This window comes from Adiantum capillus-veneris, chromosome 3 (genome assembly GCF_014529385.1).
Source record: "Adiantum capillus-veneris isolate H3 chromosome 3, ASM1452938v2, whole genome shotgun sequence".
NCBI lineage: Eukaryota > Viridiplantae > Streptophyta > Polypodiopsida > Polypodiales > Pteridaceae > Adiantum > Adiantum capillus-veneris.
Window position 1 is genome coordinate 2,901,163 of NC_140933.1, and position 20,537 is coordinate 2,921,699.

The 20,537-nt window shown below is 49.5% G+C and overlaps 1 protein-coding gene across 1 annotated transcript in view; it reads left to right on the plus strand.

The window, feature by feature from the left end:
* Window positions 1–20,537, plus strand: part of LOC147460427 (uncharacterized) — a 168,438-nt gene that overhangs the window by 90,725 nt on the left and 57,176 nt on the right. Inside the window, exons 5-8 of the mRNA XM_086507585.1 lie at window positions 12,240–12,326; window positions 15,557–15,640; window positions 15,867–16,074; window positions 16,208–16,293. Of these exons, the coding sequence (XP_086363711.1) occupies window positions 12,240–12,326; window positions 15,557–15,640; window positions 15,867–16,074; window positions 16,208–16,293 (465 nt within the window). The remainder of the gene's footprint in view (window positions 1–12,239; window positions 12,327–15,556; window positions 15,641–15,866; window positions 16,075–16,207; window positions 16,294–20,537) is intronic.

A 20,537-nucleotide genomic window follows, 5' to 3' on the forward strand; every position in this document is an offset into this window, starting at 1 on the left:
TCGCAACCTCCCCCTGCCCCTCCCCCCCTGCCCTCGCGCGGCACCGCTGTCCATTCTCCCCTGCTCTCGCCGCCCGCACCTGCTGCGCGTACGCCAGCGCGTTGCCCAGCCTGCCCGCAGCCCTATGCCCGCCTTGGCCACCTGCTCGCCAGCTTTCCCCCACTCCCGCCTGCCGCCCCGTTTTCTGCTTCAGCCCCCCAGCCCCGCCTCCCAATCCTACCTCACGACGGCCATCCTGCTTGTCGGGCCTCGCCAGTACCAGTGACGGGTTCAGTCCTGCAAAAGCTTCGTTTTTCGACTACGTTTCTCCGCCCCTCCCCTACAGCAGCAGACACAAATGGAGGCTCCAGCTTCGCCACAGAGGGACTCTGATGAAGCCCCCTCGCCCGACCCCGCTGAGCCCACCATTCGACTTGCTCTCTCGCCTACAGAGCAAGCGAGCCTTGCCGCAGAGGTAGAGAGATTACAGGCGACTTCGGTCATCTGCAAGGTTCTCGGCACTCGACCTAGCAGAGGAGGGCTGCGAGACCTTCTCCAGGCCCGCCTTCTCTCAGAGGTGGGCAAGATGTTGGATGTCCAAATTCTCGGACGGGGGTACTACCAGATTGAGTTCGAGACTTCCGAGATGGCTTCCAAGGTCATTGCTATGAGTCCACTGGCCATCCGAGCATCACGCGCCCACTTTCGACAGTGGCGACATGGTTTTGACCCGACTTCGGATGTGCTAGTAGAGGAGGCAGACATCCCCATCTCAGTCTGCTTTCCGGGTTTACGGAGGGAGTACCTTCCACTTCTCTCCAGGATTGGCTCCGCCATCGGGACAGTCCTGGAGACACCTTGTACGGCAGCATCAGTGGCTGCCAAGGCGGCTGGCATCCCTTCAGTTCGAGTTTTGGTCAGAGATACCCACACGCTCCCGAAGGTCATCCTTTTGCCTCGGGTGAGTGGGGGTTGGTTTTGACAGAGTGTGGAGTACTCGGGTCTCCCGAACTAGTGCTTCATTTGTAGACAGATGGGCCACCTAGCGAAGGCCTGTCCACGGAGGAGACCATGACCCGCACCCCAGCCTCAGCCCCGACCTGCCAAGGCTGGGCCGCAGCCACAGCCAACGACACAGAGCACAGATTCAGCGCCACCCTCCGAGCCTGGGGCTCCAGCGGAGGAGGGGTGGCAGCAGGCCCGTGGCCGTCGACGCCAAGGGCCACAGCGTCAGCCTGGCACTCAGAGTGGTCCCCAGGTGCCTACTCAGCAGCAGTGGGTTCCCACGGGGAACCGCTTTGGGCCTCTTGAGCAGGAGGAGCCTCCTTCGCCAGCCTCCACCTCCGCTTCACCCTCGCCAGCCGCTCCGCCTTCCGATCTCCCCTCCTCCTCCTCATGCCCTCCCCCGCCCTCTGCTACCGCTCACCCCCCACCTCGCCCCCCCCATGTCTCTGCCGCCCCACCCCGCTTCTCCTCTCCCCCGCCCCCCCCAGCCCCTTCTCCCCCTCCTCCTGCTTCAGTACCTCAGTCGGCTCAGGAGACTGGACCCTCGCCGGCGGCTAGGAGATCTCTTGGCAGCGCCTTTGCCACGAGTCGCCTAGCGAGAGAGGGTCAGCCCCTCAAGCGGCCCCCTCTGCAAATTCAGACATCTTCTCTTGCAGCTATCCCGCGTGGTTTGACGAGCATTGACCTCCGACGCCGCTGGGATTTCTTCGATTACAGGTTTACTCGTTTTCTTGGCGACTCCGCAGCAGACCACGAGGCAGCCTGCTTCAGAGTCCACGCTCTGTTCCTCGCCGCTAGGGGGACAGAGGCCTTGGACTCAGCAGTTGGTTTCTCCTTCCCCCTCTGTGGCAGGACTGAGACAGAGTGGTCCCTCGACTCAGTGGTGGGATGGTTGCATACACAGGTTCTCGAGTTCTCTCACCACATGGGAGAACTTGGCGTTACAGATTTGCTGCAAACTTTGTGGCCACTGGCCAAGTTTGCGGTGACACCCCCAGACCTAGCAGGATGTAGACACATTGTGGTGTACTTTTTTGCTGATACGCAGTGTTTGCCTTGCTATGTATTCATTCATGAGGACTTCTGGACAGAGGAGGTTGCTTTACGCACGGCTCGCTCTGCTTGGGCTTGGACCAGGCACTCACTGCAGTCTCGCCTATCTAGAGGACGCTCGGATGCGGATTACTCCCCATCCAAGCCTGCTTCGAAGATAGCTCGTCTTGCTGCTGCGGCAGCATCTGTTCTCTCTCGCTCCCCATGAGGATCGTCTCGTGGAACGTGCAGGGACTCGGTGGGCCCCATTTTCAGCGACAGCGGGGCCGATTGCGTCAGGAGCTTCAGCGTTGCCTTGTGGGAGGAGAGATTGATCTCCTTATGCTTCAGGAGCACCATTTGTCTGAGAGCCGCATTCGGCGATGTGGTCAGATTTTGCGTGGACGCTATGATACCTTTTGGTCAGCTGCTTTTGGACCTGGAGGCATCCAGGGTGGGGTATGTATGACTATTGCGGACTCACTACAGCAGGCCATTGTGGGCAGAGGGATTATTGTACCAGGCAGGGCTCAGTGGATTACTATGCAGGTTCAGGGTAGCCTTGTGGGTTTCCTGAACATCTATGCGCCCAATGTGGCGAGTGCTCGTGCAGAGTTTTGGTCTCAGATTGTTGAGTCTTTGCCACAGGTTGACCAGTGGTGTGTAGGAGGGGACTTCAACATGTTGGAGGACCCTTCTCACAGGATCGGAGGCAGCCATGCTACTGTGCATGGAGTCGAGTTAGCAGCTTGGGAGAGGTTTTGTATGACGCTGAGGGTCTCGGATACATGGCAGCATTTTGGCTTTGTGAGGCCTCCAGAGAGTCTTGCCTTCTCTAGATCGGACCGCAGAGTGGGAGGAGTGAATCTATCGCGCATAGATCGCTTCTACACTAGTGACCACTTCAGTGACTTGGGGGGATCAGTGGGCATCCTAGCAGGGACATCCTTCTCGGACCATGCACCAGTGATTCTCACAGTGGCAGATAGGCAGAGGAGTGGGAGCACGATGCTTCGCATCCCAGACTGGGTCTTGTTGGACTCAGTACTCAGAGAGAGGGTCGAGGCTCTATGGACAGAGGGCATGGACAGCCAGGCTTCACCTGCAGACAGAGTGGCCTCAGGCCTAGCTCAGCTTAGCCACTTCTTTCTCCAGGAGTCTCTGGCTCGACGGGCTGCAGCGAGAGAGGAGCAGCAGCGTCTCAGACGAGGCATTGCTTCACTACAGAGGATGCAGGAGCAGCATCCAGACAGTCCATGGTTGGAGGAGCAGTTACAGCAGGCTCGACAGGAGCTTGCTTGCACAGAGGAGAGGCGCCATGAGTTTGCCTTTCATCGACAGGCATCTCAGTGGACTCAGGTGGGTGACAGGGTGACAGGTGTTTTTTTTGAGACAGTGGGACCTCGGCACTCGCATGCCAAGGTCAATCAGTTGAGGAGACCCGATGGGTCAGTTGTTTGTGAGCCTGAGGATATGCGTGCAGTCGCTACTGACTTCTACCGTGAGCTACTGTCGGCTGAGCCCGAGTCAGAGAGACAGGATGTATGCAGGGAGCAGGTTTGGGCACAGATGCCCTGTCTTGTGACTCAGGAGATGCGGCAGAGGCTTGAGTTACCTCTTCAGCTTGAGGAGCTGCACACGGCTCTTAGGGCCCTCCCTCGTGGTAGCTGTCCAGGTGAGGATGGGCTGACTCCCAGCTTCTTCTTGGAGTACTGGGACCTGCTTGGCCCAGATCTTTGTAGTGCCTTTCAGTACATTCTGCACACAGGAGTGATGCCGGATAGCATGAGTGAGGGCCTGATTTACCTCATTCCAAAGGAGGGTGGCTCCTTGGATGAGATTCGACAGTGGCGCCCCATCACCATTCTCAACTCAACCTACAAAATTCTTGCCAAGGCTCTGAGTTTGAGGATTCAGCCACTTTTGGAGAGCCTTATACATGGGACTCAGACAGGTTTTGTCAAGGAACGCAGTATCCTTGACAACATCTTCACTTTTTGGGAGGCTTCTGCCCTTGCACGGCTCCGTGGGGAGGACCTTGTGATTCTTCTTCTCGATTTTGAGAAGGCATACGACAGAGTCGACTGGGACTTTCTAGAGGGCACGCTACGCAGGATGGGCTTCTCAGAGGCTTGGATCAGAGGGGTGTCAGCTTTGTACAGATAGGCTCACAGTCAGGTGCTTTTGGCAGGAGGTAGAGGTGAGCGCTTCATGCTCACACGATCGGTCAGACAGGGTTGTCCTCTTGCCCCCTTTCTCTTTCTGTTCTATGCGGAGGCGATGAGCAGATTTTTGGTGTCACAGCAGGTTGGTTTGAGGGGCTTAGCACTCCCTCTACGGGGAGATGAGCTTCTGGACGCTGAGTTTGCCGACGACTCAGCCTTGTACTTAGAGGGCCAGGAGGCCAATTTACACAGATGTGGGCAGGCTTTGGAGACCTTCTGCTGTGCATCGGGCGCACTGATCAACTGGAGAAGACAGTGGCTTTCTCGGTTGGTAGTGCTCCTGTGCCAGATTGGATGCCAGGAGAGGGTTTCAGGTGGATTCCTCCAGGGACTGCAGTTCGGTACTTGGGTTGTCAGGTTGGTTTGGATTTGTCCCCCGAGCAGCAGATTGCTCCTCTTCTCCTGTCCATCAGGAGAAAGCTGTTACATTGGAGCTCAGCCCGACTTTCGTTGGCTGGTAGAGTAGTAGTTGCCAACCAGGTGTTGTTGGCGACTATGTGGTACATCACTTCTTGCTGGATCTTCTCGAGTTCTTGCATCAGCCAGGTACAGAGGCTGATCAGGAACTTCCTTTGGTCAGGTTGCGACACTCAGATTGCCCGAGCCAAGGTGGCTTGGTCGGTCATCACACTTCCTTGTTCTCAAGGAGGGCTTGGGATCATTGATCCAGCACAGCAGAGCAGAGCCCTTCTTGGGAAGTTCGTCGTCAGAGGACTTCTTCCAGGCGAGGAGCCCTGGAAGGAGTTCTTGTTGCAGAGGCTTCGTGCCAGGGTGCCTCAGTCAGGAGGCCCTTGGCAACCTTCGACCAGATGGATCTTTACAGAGTTGCGTCTAGTTGGTTTGAGCAGGAGACTGGAGGACCGATTCGTTGTGAGTCTGCTTCGTTCTTGGGAGCTATTACGGCGTGGCCTAGAGCAGAGACAGCCGACGTGCACGGAGGAGCGCCTACGGCAGCCCCTCGTCTGGAACCCCATGGTTAGCACTCAGCGAGGCCACTTGGTTGGGAGTAGGCCTCATGTTTCTTGGGGTCCCATGGCAGCAGGTCCAACGCTCTCTCTAGGTGACTGGCTAGAGTTCACAGGTTTGTCAGAGGAGGTGCAGGTTGTCCAGCTACAGGGCATGAGAGGGGTTCAGAGCATGTGTCAGGACATCTCAGAGTCAGTTCCAGCTGACTGGCTCACGCCTCTCGAGCCAGTGGCACCCCGGTGGATGGGAGCCTTCACACGACTGGAGGTTCTCATTTCAGTCAGGGCTTGCTCAGAGACTGTCCCAGCCCTGTTCTTCGAGCTTCAGGGTGGGGGACGACTACAGAGAGTTGCAGTAGAGGCCCCGCAGGTAGCAGAGTGTTGTTTCCAGAGGATCCGAGTTGTGGGCATCTGTGGGAGGACTTGCGTCATAGACCCTGACCCAGCAGCTCTTGAGACAGGACACAAGAGGCTATGGGCTTGGGAGTGCTGTCCACTAGCACGAGTACAGTGGGATCCTGGTGAGTGGCTATGGAGGGACCCATTCTCTTCTGCAGACCGCCCAGGAGTCCCTTTCTTTCAGTACACTGTTTGGCTTGGACGTCATATACTTGCAGCACAGAGTGAGGCCCACCCCGCTGCAGCACGTCATTGGCAGGAGGAGGGTCTCACAGTTGAGTTCTTGGCAGCTTTTTGGCAGAGGCTGTGGGACTCCAGACAGCCGAGGCGCGTCACCTTGTTCCAGTGGTTGGTTGCACACAGAGCCACAACAGTAGGGAGCTGGCTTGTACATAGTGGTCTCTCGGCCGCATGTACAACCTGTGACCAGTTGGTGGAGAGTCAGCGTCACTGTCTTTGGGACTGTCCCTCGGCCCAGCAGGTGTGGCTACGAGTTCTTCGATTGATGCCTGCCCTCTCCATGGCTCGACAGTACACTTGGGGGGCAGCGGCTTGGTCCACCCTCACGGGCCCGGCACTTCAGTTTGAGCTATCTTCCACCAGCAGGATGATAGTGATACAGGGGGGTCGACCTACACTCCAGCCTGCTACAGACCTTACTCCACAGGAGTGGAGCAGTGAGAGAGCGGAGTGTTGGGAGCTCATCAGCGGCCTAGCTCTCTGGTTCATCTGGCGGGCCCGTTGTTTCCGCATCTTTGAGGCTCGCCTTGTACCACCAGCAGAGACTGTTCGTGACTTTTGGCTAGAGCTGATCCATACTCTCAGAGGACAGCTTGAGGGACTACAGGGCAGCTCCGACCGCATGCGGGAGCGCCGCGAGGCTTTCCTTCGACTCTGGCGCCCTGGGCCGTTCTACTCCATGGTCCAGGGGGTGCTCAGATGGCACTACTGTCCACCTGTGTGGCTTTTCCCTCCTCCCATCTCTTGATTTAGCCCCATTGTACATATGCTGTTTTTTCATTGGGAGAGTCTCCCCACCATGCTTGTTGTAGCCCTCTCTTGCAGAGGTGGATGTAGCCCTATGGGCAGTTTTCATTAACTAATAGAAGGATCTTTTTCTATAAAAAAAAAAACTTGACCTGGAAATGCCATATTTGGCTGCTGATTTGTAATTCCAGCCATACCAAAATTTGCCCGTGGCATCCCAAATTGGCCCTGAGTGCTTTGAAACCCTGGTTGCATACCCATGACACTGTACATGGGGTTAGGCATCATCGTTTGAGCACTCCCGAACACTGTTCCTGGCGTGTAAAACTGATTTCCAGGTGTATGACCAGCCATGCTCTGGAATACCGATCCACCTCCAAAATAGCCAGGGTGTACTGAAGGTGGTGGGAAGACCTGTTGCATAGCCTGTAGGTTGCTTCCCTGCCCATTATAACCAGCTATAGGCTGCTGAAAGGTGGCGGGCTGAACTGGTACAGGTTGAAATATTGGCATCTCAGCCACCTGTTGTTGCACCTTAGGCATAGGTTGTGGAGACTGCATGTTCTCCGTCAAGTGTACAGGTGTTTCCATTGACTGTGCGGTATGAATCACCTGTGCTCGAGCCTTAACAGGCTTTTGAATATGATCCAGTGACCCAACTTGCTGAGACGGAACAGGAGGTTGCAGAAAGGCTAAAAACCTCGGGTTCTGCATTACTTGTGTGAACATAGCCACAACAGTAGCCAACTGGGTTTTGAATATATCGTCATCTGTCTGTGGTGGTCTTGAGGACTCACCCACTTCATGTGTCTGTTGACCCTGTGAAGACGAAACCTCTTCAGTCACATCATTTGGTCTGTCAGCCATAATTGCAATTCCCTATGTCTGGTCTATGATCCCCTGTGTCTTCAAGCTCAAACTGACCAAGGCTCACTTCTATGGGAAAAAGTGATTTAATCCCGTCGATGGAACCATGAAACCGGCCTGTTTAATCCAAAAAGGGTGGTAGACTTTACTTCAAACCTTGATTTAGCTTTCACCCATTATTAGTCGTCTATTTTACCTCTACTTTCAAGACACAACAAAAGGGGAGAGGGATACAAGCTGCTAGATTGCACCTGTATGAATAGACGGACACCAGATTGGCCCCGAACTTAGGCGCCCCTTTCGGTATTTCTTTATTGTTCAAAAGAGGGAATAAACGTTGTGGTTCCCTACAAGCTGCCCCGCACAAACTCGGCTGAATTTCCACCGTTCCAGCCCGATTTCGGCAGCATAACTGTACTAGAACCCTTCACAGTCAGTATTCCCACGCATTGACTGACTTTCCCGACGCATACAGGCACTTTGCAAAACCTGGCGTGAATCTGCAGCACGCTGAATTCTCTGTTTTCAGCCCTGAAAATGCGCCAGATCACCTGTACAGTGGTCCCCTTGCGTCCCCGAACCTCCTGGGGGTGTTAGGGTCCGTTTAGGGCCAAAACCCTAAACCTGCAAAAATACACAGCAGGCTGTAATTCACTGTTTCTGGCTCTGTTTCCCGTGCCGGTCGCATCCGTAGCAAGTCCTCGAGCTCCCGCACCTGTAGGGCTACTTGCCCTTTGAATCGGACGAGATTTCTGGTGTGAAACCTCTCCGAATTCACCTGTACCTGCGGGGGGATTAGCCGCTAGCTAATCCAGTACCTGTGCAAGAGGCTCTTGCCTCGGCAATCGCGCATGAACCCACACAACTGTACATTGGTCAAATGAAGAGCCCACTAGAGGGGCATAACATACTGCCAAAGGGGAGAGAGAGGGCAGTGCGTAGCGTGCAGGGCATCACTCCTGGCACCGCACTGTGCATAAGAGGGAAAGCAAGCACTCCATAGCTCTTAACCTTTGACAAAATCTGAAAATGAGGCTCTCTCTCCTTCAAATTCAGCGCCACTTCTTGTTGCATGAGGAAAGTGCACCACAAGGTGCCACTTGGCACATTTACAAGCATTTTCCCGTTTTGGGGTTGCCGTCCAAAAATATTCAAACCGGTTGCCCAGTTGACTTCACGGCAGAGTAAGAAAATGTTCCCTTTGTCATTCCGGAGGTAATGACGCCAACACATTTTCAAGTCTCAAAATAGCAGTTCCCTAAATTTTAGGAGATGCTGCCATTGTATCTTTCTAGGTCATCCGACCCTCTTTGTACACTGTGGCCACATCCAGAACTGAAATGTAGCCTCTGTAGCAAAGGATTCCACTTTGGCTAGTCAATGACCCCACTTGGCTAACCATAGTCCTTGTCCAACCTTAGTGCTCTCTTGCCCACAGGCCTGGACTCCCTCTGGACAGTTCCACACTAGCTATGAATTGCAGGGCAGTTAGATTTCCCGAGGGGTGTTTCCAAAAAGTGAAAGTAAATAGATAATAAGAAAGAAATCAACAAAAAGGATAGATAGTAGTCACACGCTGGTGACAGGCAGCCCTGTTTCACCCCTATGGTGGAGTACATACATGCCCCACTATTGACCTGCATAGAGCCATTATCCCCCAAATCAGCTCTATGGATACCCCCATCTCTTGCAGTCTGCGCATCAATCTAGCTCAAGGCACTGAATCAAAGGCTTCGCGGAAATCCACTAAGCAACAATAGAGCTGTCTCCCATGTGATTCCCCTCTTCATTAATGGATTTGAGTGACATAATATGATCAAGAGTAGAGAAACCCCTCCTGAAACCCACCTGTGTTGTAGCCCGTACACCCCCTCTCTCGACAGTTAGCCATGCAGGGAGATACAGCATGCTGGTATGGGGAGATGACATCATGGTTTCAAGCACATGGGTTCAGCATAGACAGATTGCCTCCCTTCCAGTACTCACTGGACGTGCCCTCGCTGACTCTCACACAGTCCGAGATCACCAGGCTCATTCGCCAGGACTTGACTCAGCTAGACACCAAGAGGACATGGATACAGCCAGCGTAGGAGCTGGGCACGAAGATGGCTTTCTACAAAGAGCATCTCCTCCAGCTTATGGAGGATGGTTTTGTGACGAGGCCTAGATACATGGACACCCACTTGTCTCATGGGATACGATGTGCTATTGGCCAGATACGCACATCCTTACACCAGCTGCGGATCGAGAGTGGGAGATACAGTGGAGTACCAGCCGAGGCCAAGACATGCCTCCTATGTGACATCAAGCCTGAGACAGAGTTGCACTACACATGCCATTGCCCCGTCTACTATGAGATACGAGGCCGCTTCCATTGCTTGTTCACAGAGGGCTTTGGACCATTCTCTAGAGTCATGCGGTACGAGGATCAGAGATGCTTGGGTTTGTTTTTGCTCGAGCTGCGCAGACACAAAGAGAGCTTGATGAGAGGAGAGGCTAGCCAGTCTCAGAGACAGATCACAGACTTCTTTAGAGCTGCCACTGGACACCCGGAGGAGTTACTACCGCAGCAGAGCTCGTCGCCTCACACCAGAGGCACACTGATCGACCGAGCGATTGAGCTGGGGAGATCCAGACGCCCACGACTGCGGAGGACTACACAACATCGATGGAGGCTGCATTAGAGGATTCGGATCACTTTGGCTCGACATGCACGACGCCCGATCAGACTACTGACCATGGAGGAGATTGATGAGAGCCGCCAGCGACCGATGCTGGATCTCCTGTGATCTAGCTATCCCAGCTAGCTGTTTAGCTGCTTAGTTCACACCTAGCAGTTCAGGATTCCATAGTATTTTATTTTTTCATTTTGTCATTTTGTCATCTTGTTAATCTGACTTTGTATCAGATCCACCACATTGTAACTTTCTGGTCTCATAGGTCACTCTGGCCTTTTGAAGACGTTAATATAACATTTCATTTCATTTCTCTCTACCCATCTACTCAACTGCTGCTCAAGGATGGATGCGTACAACTGTGCCAATGTGTGTCCAATCATGATAGCGTAGTAGTTCCCAGGCTCCATAGGGTTCCTTGACTTGAAGGTAGGTACGATAATAGACAAACTCCAAGTATCACGTAGGCCCTCGCACATGGCACGGTTGAATAGCACTGCTAGAAGCTCTTGTATGTATAAAATGCTCTGCTACTAGACCATTGTGATCATATGCTCTCCTGGTCCTCATCTTGTCAATGGCCTTCTTTACCATTTCGGCGGTAAAGAAAGCACATGTGTGTGGGCATGGCTCTAGCAGATCCGGAAGAGGTGGCTGCCCCAAAACTAGGCCACATTTTGCTGGAGTTGTAATAGCATGGAGAGCGCTGGTTATAGAGATTAGAGCTCGTGCCACAACCCTAATGTACACCCGTCAATACGCCTCCTCCATCTTGTACTCTATAATAGGGACGGGCACCATGTGCCAACGGAAAAGAACAGACTTAACAACTTTAAGCACTTCAAAATTCAAATAACAACTGAAGTGAACGAGATGCACGACACAAGACGGGGAGTGGCGGAGTTCCACCCCAAGAGAGCACTGGCCCCAAACCTTGGTGCCCCTTTTGGTATGTCTTTATATTGGTTGAAATCAGTACAATGCCGGTACTCGCGCTTTGCACCTTCACTTGGAAAACAGTGCCAAAGACTGAGCCCTCTGCACATATTTAAAGGCCCTTGGCCTATGAAAAGCAGTTACATGAAAAGTTTCAAACTCAAAAGCACATGCTGAAAATCAGCTAGCGTGATTTTAGGAAATCCGTACACCTGCCACGTCAACAGCCAGCAGCGTGAAATGCGGAGGTCCGTACAATCTGCCACGAGGTACTGTTAGCGCAAAATGTGGGCGTCTATACAACTGCCATGTCATCAGCAATTTTATGCCAATGTGTGTGTGTGTGTGTGTGTGTGTGTGTGTGTGTAAGGGTCTGGGTCTTGCTTTATTTTAATTCTTTAGGTCACTTGGGCCCCATGGGATGGGGTCCCATAAGTTGGTGGTAACTCTTCTTTAAAATAGGCCACTGGGCAAGATTTTGAAAGTTGGTAAAACTTCTTCTGCTTCTTCTTCTAGGGTTTAGGCTCCTCGGCCGGGATCTGCAGGTTGGTTCTGTTCTTCAGTGGCTTGACATGTTAGCAGTTTGTGACATACTCTTCCCATACCCATCCAGTGGGCACTGGGCAGCATGGGTGAGTGACAGTTTGGAAGAGTTGATGCTTGCAGATTCTGTTAGGTGATAGGCTTTTTCTGGCACAGGGTAGTTCCCTTTGACAAGGCCAGCCCGTGATTGTTAACATCAGCATCCTAAAGGTCTACTGGTGTTCTAGTACTGGGTGTCTTGCAGATGCTTCCTGACCTCAGAGAAGATACCACTCACCTGCTGCAAGGAGCTTGGATACAATGGAGCTTTGCTGGACCCTTTTAGACTGAGTACAGAAACGAGATCTCTTTCATTCTTGCTGAGAGAACTCCTTGCTGAGAGAACTCCTTGCTGATTGACCGTGACATAATAATTTGGCCCGCCCTTTGAAGGCATTAAACTGTGGTGCAGTTTGTGAGGAGACAGTCTGTTTATCAACATTGTTCTAGCAGCAGAAAGGTGTTGAAATAAAGGATTTATTTTCAGAATGGATTGCTATTGACTGTTAAGTACTGAAGTGCCATCATTGATGTTATTCTGTTCTGCCTGAGTGACGGTCAATAGAGACTTTGTTTAATCTTTGCAGTTTTTGGAAGGACTTAACAAATAAGGGCGTGTCTTTACTTGCGGTGGATGAGGCCCATTGTATTTCGGAGTGGGGACATGATTTCAGGTTATTCTTCGTATTGCCTGGTTTTTTGTTAGAGATTTCATGATGTTTCTTCCCATCAAGTTAAGTGTGCTGAAAATAACCATGAATGATTCTCCAATGTGAATCTTCTCTAGTCACTTTATCCTTTGTAAGACATTGCTAGGTTCTGTGGCATGAGTCTTGGTCAATGCCTAGACAAGTGAAGCCCATGTTTCAAGTAAGGTAGCACCTCCTGTACATTTAAATGATATTCCTCTATAAATTAGGTAAACACAATTTATACTTTATATTGGTTGTAACCTTTTTCATTTTGTACGAAGTATATTCAGTGACATTCAAGTTTAGTAGAGTCTTTAACTTTATAATCCCTCTTGAGGCTGGTGTGGTTAATACTGAACTTAATGGTAATCTTAATCAGTGTTAATTCTAATAGTGCATTTTCATTTTCTGATCAACGTTTATCAACCCTCAAAGAGCTGTGCTCCACAAAATAGTTGGTGTGATGATGAATATTGGTAGACTCGTGCTAAGCTACAAAAAGAAGTCACTCTTGGAATAAAAACTCATAAATAACCTTGTGTGACAGAAGAAGTGCAATTATCTAGCCAAGCTTGAGGCAGAGATCTATGAGCTATTTGTGAGTCAAGATAATAAGATGGCATGGAAATGGTTTAAAGAGAGACAAACTCCTACCCAATCTCATCATCCGATACCTGGCATGATTATGTGACGTCGTTGTATGATGTACGGGGTCAACCCCTCATTACACTCCCATTACTCGGGAGAAGTGTAGCAGTTGTTCCCTGGACAGAATGGTGCTTGATGCAATAGATAGATGCCATATATGGAAGGCCTAGGACCATGATGGCATAGCTAAACACTTTTTATATGCAAAAGGCACTTTTCCATCTAGTTGGACAGACGTGTGCCTTCGCTTATGAGTGGAGATCCTACTATGCGTTGTGATTATCACCCTATGATGATCGGCCACTGCTTGGCCAAAATTTATGGGTCTATTCTTGAGCATGAGCGAAGATGTATGGATATAGAGCAACGGGACAAGCTGGTTTTTGAAAGGGCTACACCACCTTGGACCATTTACTCACTTTGAGAGCCTTGATTAATGAGGGTCGTGCATGAGGAAGGAGAATATACTGTTGTTTTGTGATTTTTGCAGAGCATTGGACACCGTGCCACATAGGAGACTTATGAAGAGATTGCAAGATATTAGTGTGCTTGAGGAAATGAATGGGGTATATACATACTCTATACTGAGGGACAGGAAGAGTGCATTCTCCAGGGGGGTTTCAGATGCTGTGAGCTGTACTATTGGGTAAAGCAGGGGTGCCCACTCTCAGCCACACTTCTTGGAGTATACATAGTTGAGGTCTCGGACTAGGTAGACAGAACGGGAGGTCCAAGTATAAGCCTGGCGGGAGTGTTGACACCCATCCTATTATATTCAGATGACATTTTGCTTAATTTCAGACTCTTAGGAGGGATTTCTAGAGGCATTGCTAGCCTTTTTCTTGGATTGAGACGTCTCAGTGAACCTTAGCGAAAGAAAAGTTATGTTCAGCACCACTGAAGCATGGGTAACCAAACCACAACCACAATTCACATTGTGAGGGGAGCCAAAGGAGTATGTGAGATCCTGTGTGTACTTCGGAGGCACTTTCAAAGGGCTGTAGTTTTTAATTAAGGAGGCAGCAAAGGCGAGACTAGCAGATGGCTCTGGAGCTTTGGGGATAGCGTGTAGATATACAGTACGAAGAACCGTACACAAAGGTATGGTTGTTTGATCTACTTATTACATTGTCTCTTCTTTATGGTACTAAGATTTGGGGGCCTAGTCTCTAGCGTAAAGGAGAGAGCCATTGGCATGATGCAATGGACCATAAGGAGACTATTATGATGAATGGCAGCATATGGAAAGCTTCTTGTGTTGATGATTGCACGAAGGGTATTGATGTAAGTCATCAATACCGCATGAAATTGTGAGGCCAGAGATGGGGGACTGCTTCAGTGGGCACTGAGAATTGTCCTGAACAGTTACTGTCTTCACAAGGTATGGAAGCTATCCTTGGAGAGAGATCCCCTCTTAACAATTACATCTTCCAAGAAACTTGCTAATGAGGAGGATACACAGTGTTTGTATACCAAATGCATGTGGTTGGCCTTACATGGCTTGAATATCGATGTGCTCCCACATGTTGATTACGGCCTTGATTGCCCTTTGCTTGATCTCAGTCTCACAATTCTGAAACGGGTTGTTTGGATGGATATGTTGAAATTAGAGATATTGAGGGCATGGATCTCACCTGTACAGCCACCAGGCTCAAAATGACACGCTATCAGCGACACTTTCTTCACACCTCTTGGGACAGATTTATTATATGCCATACACACATGGACATACACCTTTAACATGGTATCAAGGGTGCCATTGTACATACCTGTACCTCTTCAACACACTTTAAGATTGGAGACAGGTGGATATGAGGGTGTATTAGAAGAAGATTGCATGTGTTATATGTCATTGAGGTGGAGTTAGAGGAGCACTGTATATGCCGCTGTATTGATTATAATGAGATCTGAGGAACGTACTGCTGCTTTTTTCGTGGAGGCTTTGAATTATTTCATGGGATCATGTACTTTGAATATCAGAGGTGCCTTCAGCTATTTTTAATGGAGCTTAGACATTACGGAGAGATTCTCTTGAAAGACAACAGAATGGTAGTGATGCCAACACAAAGAACCATCACGGATTTTTAAGTGGCAATGTTGTAGCTCCAGCCGCCTCTGCTCCATCATCCATTAACCTTCCCTGTTAGGAACTGCTCTCTTCTATCTAGAGGAGTAATATCGGACAAGGCCATTGCCATTTGCAGAGCAAGACATCCATGACCAAGAGGACCTCACTTATATGTCAGAACAATGCTTCACGTCTAAGTGATCTCTCTCTTTTGAGGCAACACTGATGGAGACACTTGCCGAGCACAGATCACGCCCACAACTTGCCAGTTTTACACTCTAGAGTCATTCAACAGTTTTTTCAGTTCCGGTCTAGCTAGGGATTTAGTTAAATTAGATATTATGTCTTATTGCATTTTATGATGAGAGATGCCATCATCAGTTGTACTTTGTTCTGGTTTCATGGCCATGTTTGGCCCTGGGTAATAGTTGTTAATATATCTTTCTTTCTTTCTTCTATCACTCGTCTGGACACTACCGGTTTTTATGTTTTGCAGAAAGGATTATCAGCAGCTCCAGAAACTTCGGAGAGTTTTACCACAAACACCAATGGTTGCTCTCACAGCCACAGCCACTGAAAGGTAGGGCCTCAGCATAGCTAACACGATTTTGATATTAAAAAAAAGCAAGGACGATGCACAGACCCTGCTTTACAGTTTTAGCTAGTTATCTTTGTTCAATGAGATTTTTAGTATTTTTTTCTTTATCTCCATGTGTAGAAACTGTTCATACTGCTATAGGTTTATGGAGCTGGGGACTTGGCATTTTATAGCTATAATCGATGATAACAACATTGTTGTCTTGTAGAGTGCGGATCGACATTAAAAAATCTTTAAACCTGACAAATGTATATGAGGTTGTCTCAACTTTTGATCGTCCAAACCTATTTTATGGTGTGAAATTCATCAACCGAACACATGCTTTTCGGGAAGAGCTTGCACAAGAGGTCATGAAGGATTGCCAATCTGGTGGCTCAACAATTATCTACTGCACGACAGTTAAAGATGTTGAAGAGGTATAAAGTCTCTGATTCTTTCACTCTTTGTTATTCTATGGTGATGGATTTAGCTCGTTAAACCTGAATGCTAGTGAAGCTAATCTCGAACACACTAAAATCATCTTATTGTTGTCATATGATATTTTGGTAGGTGACAGAGGCGCTGACTCTATCTGGAGTAGCTGCATGCAGTTATCATGCTCAAATGAATCAGAAGGATCGCCTGTCAGCTCACAGGTTTATTCTATAATTTTCTTTCTCCCTTAAAAAAATCATCATATCGAAAAGAAAAACCAAAAGAGCACATGCTCTGAGGCAAAAACGATGTTTTGCGAGAAACGTATGTAGCTAGAAGGTGTCATTAAACAACAGGGACAGAAGTGTAAAGGCAAGAGCTAACTGGAAGGTGCATTAATTAACAGGGACGTGTAAAAGCAATCCCAAGCTAGCTCTTGAATATTGCCTTTGTTACAAGTGCTAGGTGTATATTGAAGCCTAGATTATCTTCTAAGCTCCAGAGGGGCCTTTTCCTTTTTTAAAGCAGGAAATTCCCACTCATAGGCAAAGTCAATTCTTTCAGAGCCACCATCGATGGAAAAACCTGACTTGAGATTCAGCCAATCTGGCTCAACCTTCATTGGCCCGGATAGGTGAGTAAAAAACGAAGGGAAATTTGAAGAGGAGGTCTTTCTCTTGCAAGCCATTCTCAAAGAGCCTCTATCTTTCAAGTCTTTCCAGGCCCCTTGTGAGCCTTGCTTCTTCTAGCTCTCTCTGATTCTGATTCCTATTTGACTTTACAATCCCCAAAGAGTGTGTAGCAGGGAAAGTGTGACGTGCTCTCTACAATGGTGCTCCTCAGTGCATTATGCAAGAAACTCCAACAGAAAGAAAACATCACATAGAAATGGAACAACAAGCACAACAGACTCAGAACTCAGTGGAACTCGACAAACTCATAGCACCATACAGACTCTGGCTGGCAGCACACTCAGCTCTAAGCCCAGGACTCAAGGGTACAATGGGCCCTGGGGGTGTCGAGGCTCCAATGTGCAGGGGGCGCAGATGTGCGGTGCTGGACTCAAGACTCAAGACTCAAGACGCTCGACCATACAAAGTGGATGATGATCTGACGACTAGAACCAACCACGAATATACACAATCATAAAGAGCCACTAACGGCTAACAAAGTATCCCAATCCAGCTAAGTGTATCTCCAAAATCTGGTGGTGATGGTGTGACCATGGTGTTAACTAGACCACCGCCCGTATCCCTGCCACATGTCACTGCCCAGGCGAGAGTCCGTCCAATGTGAACTCTAGACCAACTGCAAGTAATTGCCTGTCGTGTGTCAATGTGTGGAATTGTGTAGGATATGGGTAGGGGGGTGAAAGTAGTGATTGGGGGCTATTACAACACAATGTGGGTGTACGTGTGGGAATATAATGGGTGAGAGTTGATACAAAGGCTGATACAAGATGAGCAGGGTGTACAATCCTCAAAAGAGCTAAATCACAAGAGATCCATCATCGGATGTTGGCGGATCTCATCAATCTCCTCCATGGTCAGTAGTGTGACCAGGCGTCGTGCATGTCGAGCCAAAGTGATCCTCCGCAGTCGTGGGCGTGTGGATCTCCCTAGCTTGGTCGCTCGATCGATCAACGTGCCTCTGGTGTGAGGAGAATGTGAGCTCTGCTATGGTAGCTGCTCTTCCGGCTGCCCAGTGTCTGTTCTAAAGAAGTCTGTGATCCGTCTCTGAGACTGGCTAGCCTTGTCTCATCAGGCTCTCTCTGTGTCTGCGCAGCTTGAGCAAAAACAGACCAGCCATCTCTGGTCCTCATACCCCATGACTCTAGAGAGTGGTCCAAAGCCCTTTGGAACAGGTAGTGAAAGCGGCCTCGTATCTCATAGTAAACTGGGCAGTGGCATGTGTAGTGCAACTGTCTCAGGCTCCATGTGACATAGGGGACATGTCTTGGCCTCTGCTGGTACTCCACTGTATCTACCAGTCTCAATCCGAAGCTGGCGTGAAGATGTGCATATCTTTCCAATAGCATATCGTATCCCATGAGATAAGTGGGTGTCCATGTATTTGGGTCTCGTCACAAAACCATCCTCAGTAAGCTGGAGAAGATGCTCTCTATAGAAAGTCATCTTCATGCCCAACTCTTGTACCGGCTGTATTCAAGTCCTCCTAGTATCTAGCTGAGTCGGGTCTTGGCGGATGAGCTTGGTGATCTCGGACTGTGTAAGAGTCAGAGAGGGTGCATCCAATGAGTACTGGAAGGAGGGCAATCTGTCCATGCTGAACCCAGTATCTCATAGTAGACTATGCAATGACATATGTAGTGAAACTTTGTCTCTGGCTCTGCATGGCATAACTGACATATCCTACTGTCTGCTGGTATGCCTCTGAATCTACCTGTCTCAATCCCAAGCTGGTGTGAAGATGTGCGTATCTGGCCTATGGCACATCGTAACCCATGAGATAAATGTGTGTCCAGCTGGGCCGTGTGACAAATCCGTCTGTCGTGAGTTGGAGAAGATGCTCTCTATAGAAAGCCCTCTTCGTACCCAACTCCCTTGATGGCTCTATCCATGTCCTCCTAGTATCAAGCTTGATAAGATCCTGTTGAATGAGTCTAGTAATCTCGATCCGTGTAAGAGCCAAAGATGGTGCATCAAGAGAATACCGAAAAGGGGGCAACCTGTCCATGCTGAAACCATGCATCTGAAACCATGAGCTCATCTGTGCATACCAGCATGATGTATCTCCCTGTAATGCCAGCTTTTTGGATGACTCAAGAGCAAGCCTAGCATATCTGTCCCTGGTGGTGTCCCATAAGCGGTGTACAAATGATACTGATCTGGTAAGTGCCTCAATCTCCATAGGTGGGACAGCCAGCTCCGCTCGTATGATCTCATGTGGAACTGAGGCCTTGGCTCTAATCAGCCTAGAAATCATAGATACCAAGGGCCTCTCCATATTACTCCATCCAACACTATCAACAGATGTTCCCCAAACCTGAACCTCGTAGTGCATAACTGAAGCGACCAAAGTGTCGAAGAGCCAGAGCTTTGTTCGAGGTTCCTGGAATTGAACCTACGAACAAATCCTCTCTAAACCGCCTAGGGCTGCATAGGCACGAGTCAATCTAGTGTCTGCTGCCACTTTCAGTGTGAACCTCGGTCCACTAAAGACCACCCCAAGATATGTGTATGCATCAATGTACTCCATACTGTCCTGACCATATGTGAATGTAAGTGTTGATCTCTTGACCCAAGCTTCCGCTGGATCTGAGCTCTCCTCTGTCGACACTCCTCATCATACCAACTGTTCTGAGGCATGTGCCCAGAACGACGTCTCTGACCAGGTTGAGTGTGTGGGTATGCCTCTATCGCTGCCCCATGTAATGTCACTGTCAGCATAGATGTGATCTCCTCCACTATATATACCGGCTCTGATGTGCATAAAAGTCTACGTATCTCTTCTGCATAGACTGAGTCAGTCTCTCTGGTGTAAAAGTATAGCGTGGATGTCTACCACCCCGTGAGGCCTAAGATGTATTGTACTCAAAGGAGACTGATAATGTCAAAAGTGCATGATCTACTTCTATTCCAACAGGCTTGGGCCCCACTGTAAAATCCTGAATGTGAGAGATAAAGCTCGGATGTGTTAGAACATAGTCTACAGTACTGGCCCCATGTCTGTGTGGAAAACAAGTAAAAACTGTAGATGATGGGAAGGTCGGTAAGCCATTTAGTATGGCTAAACTGTGAGTAGTCGTCATCTCCCTGAGGTATCTCCCATACTCTGTATGCTCTCTGTCGTGTGAGCATCTCTCAAGCCCCATCTCCTCTGGCTCTAGTTCTCTGAGCATCTCCTTTGAGGTGTCATAGAAAACCGTCTGTGAACTGCCTTTACGGGCATTGAAATCCCCCAATAGTATGATGTTTCCATTGCTGGAGAACTCCCAAATATCATCATCAAGTACAGAGTAAGGAGATTGTCCTCTGGGTGAGGCATATACTGAAGTGATGGGAGGAAAATAGCATATGGTGATGTACAAGAAACATCCAGTCTTTGCCCTCAACCTCACTCACATGTATCTGGCTTGATCATCTCTCCGAGCTATGTGCAGTAGTGGCTGGAGCTCCTCTCTGAAAAGAACTGCTACACTCGTGATCCTCTAGTCCCATGCTTAGATCTGGTGCATGTCCGGCAAGCTGTCTCCCATCTGGATCCTGATATATGCGGCATCAACTGTCCTGGGGCCTGATGAGTCTCAGAGAAGAAAACAATGTCTCTGTCTTTGAAGTTGTCCTCAAAGCCCCCCACATCAAGTCTATACGAACCATTACAGTTCCAAACTGCCATCCTGAGTGTGGTCCCATAGGTCTCGCACCGTCATGTAGGGCGTCTCTCCATAATGACCACTCTTCCTTCTCTGTAAAAAGCTGTCTTCCCCTTTTCTCTTGCGGTC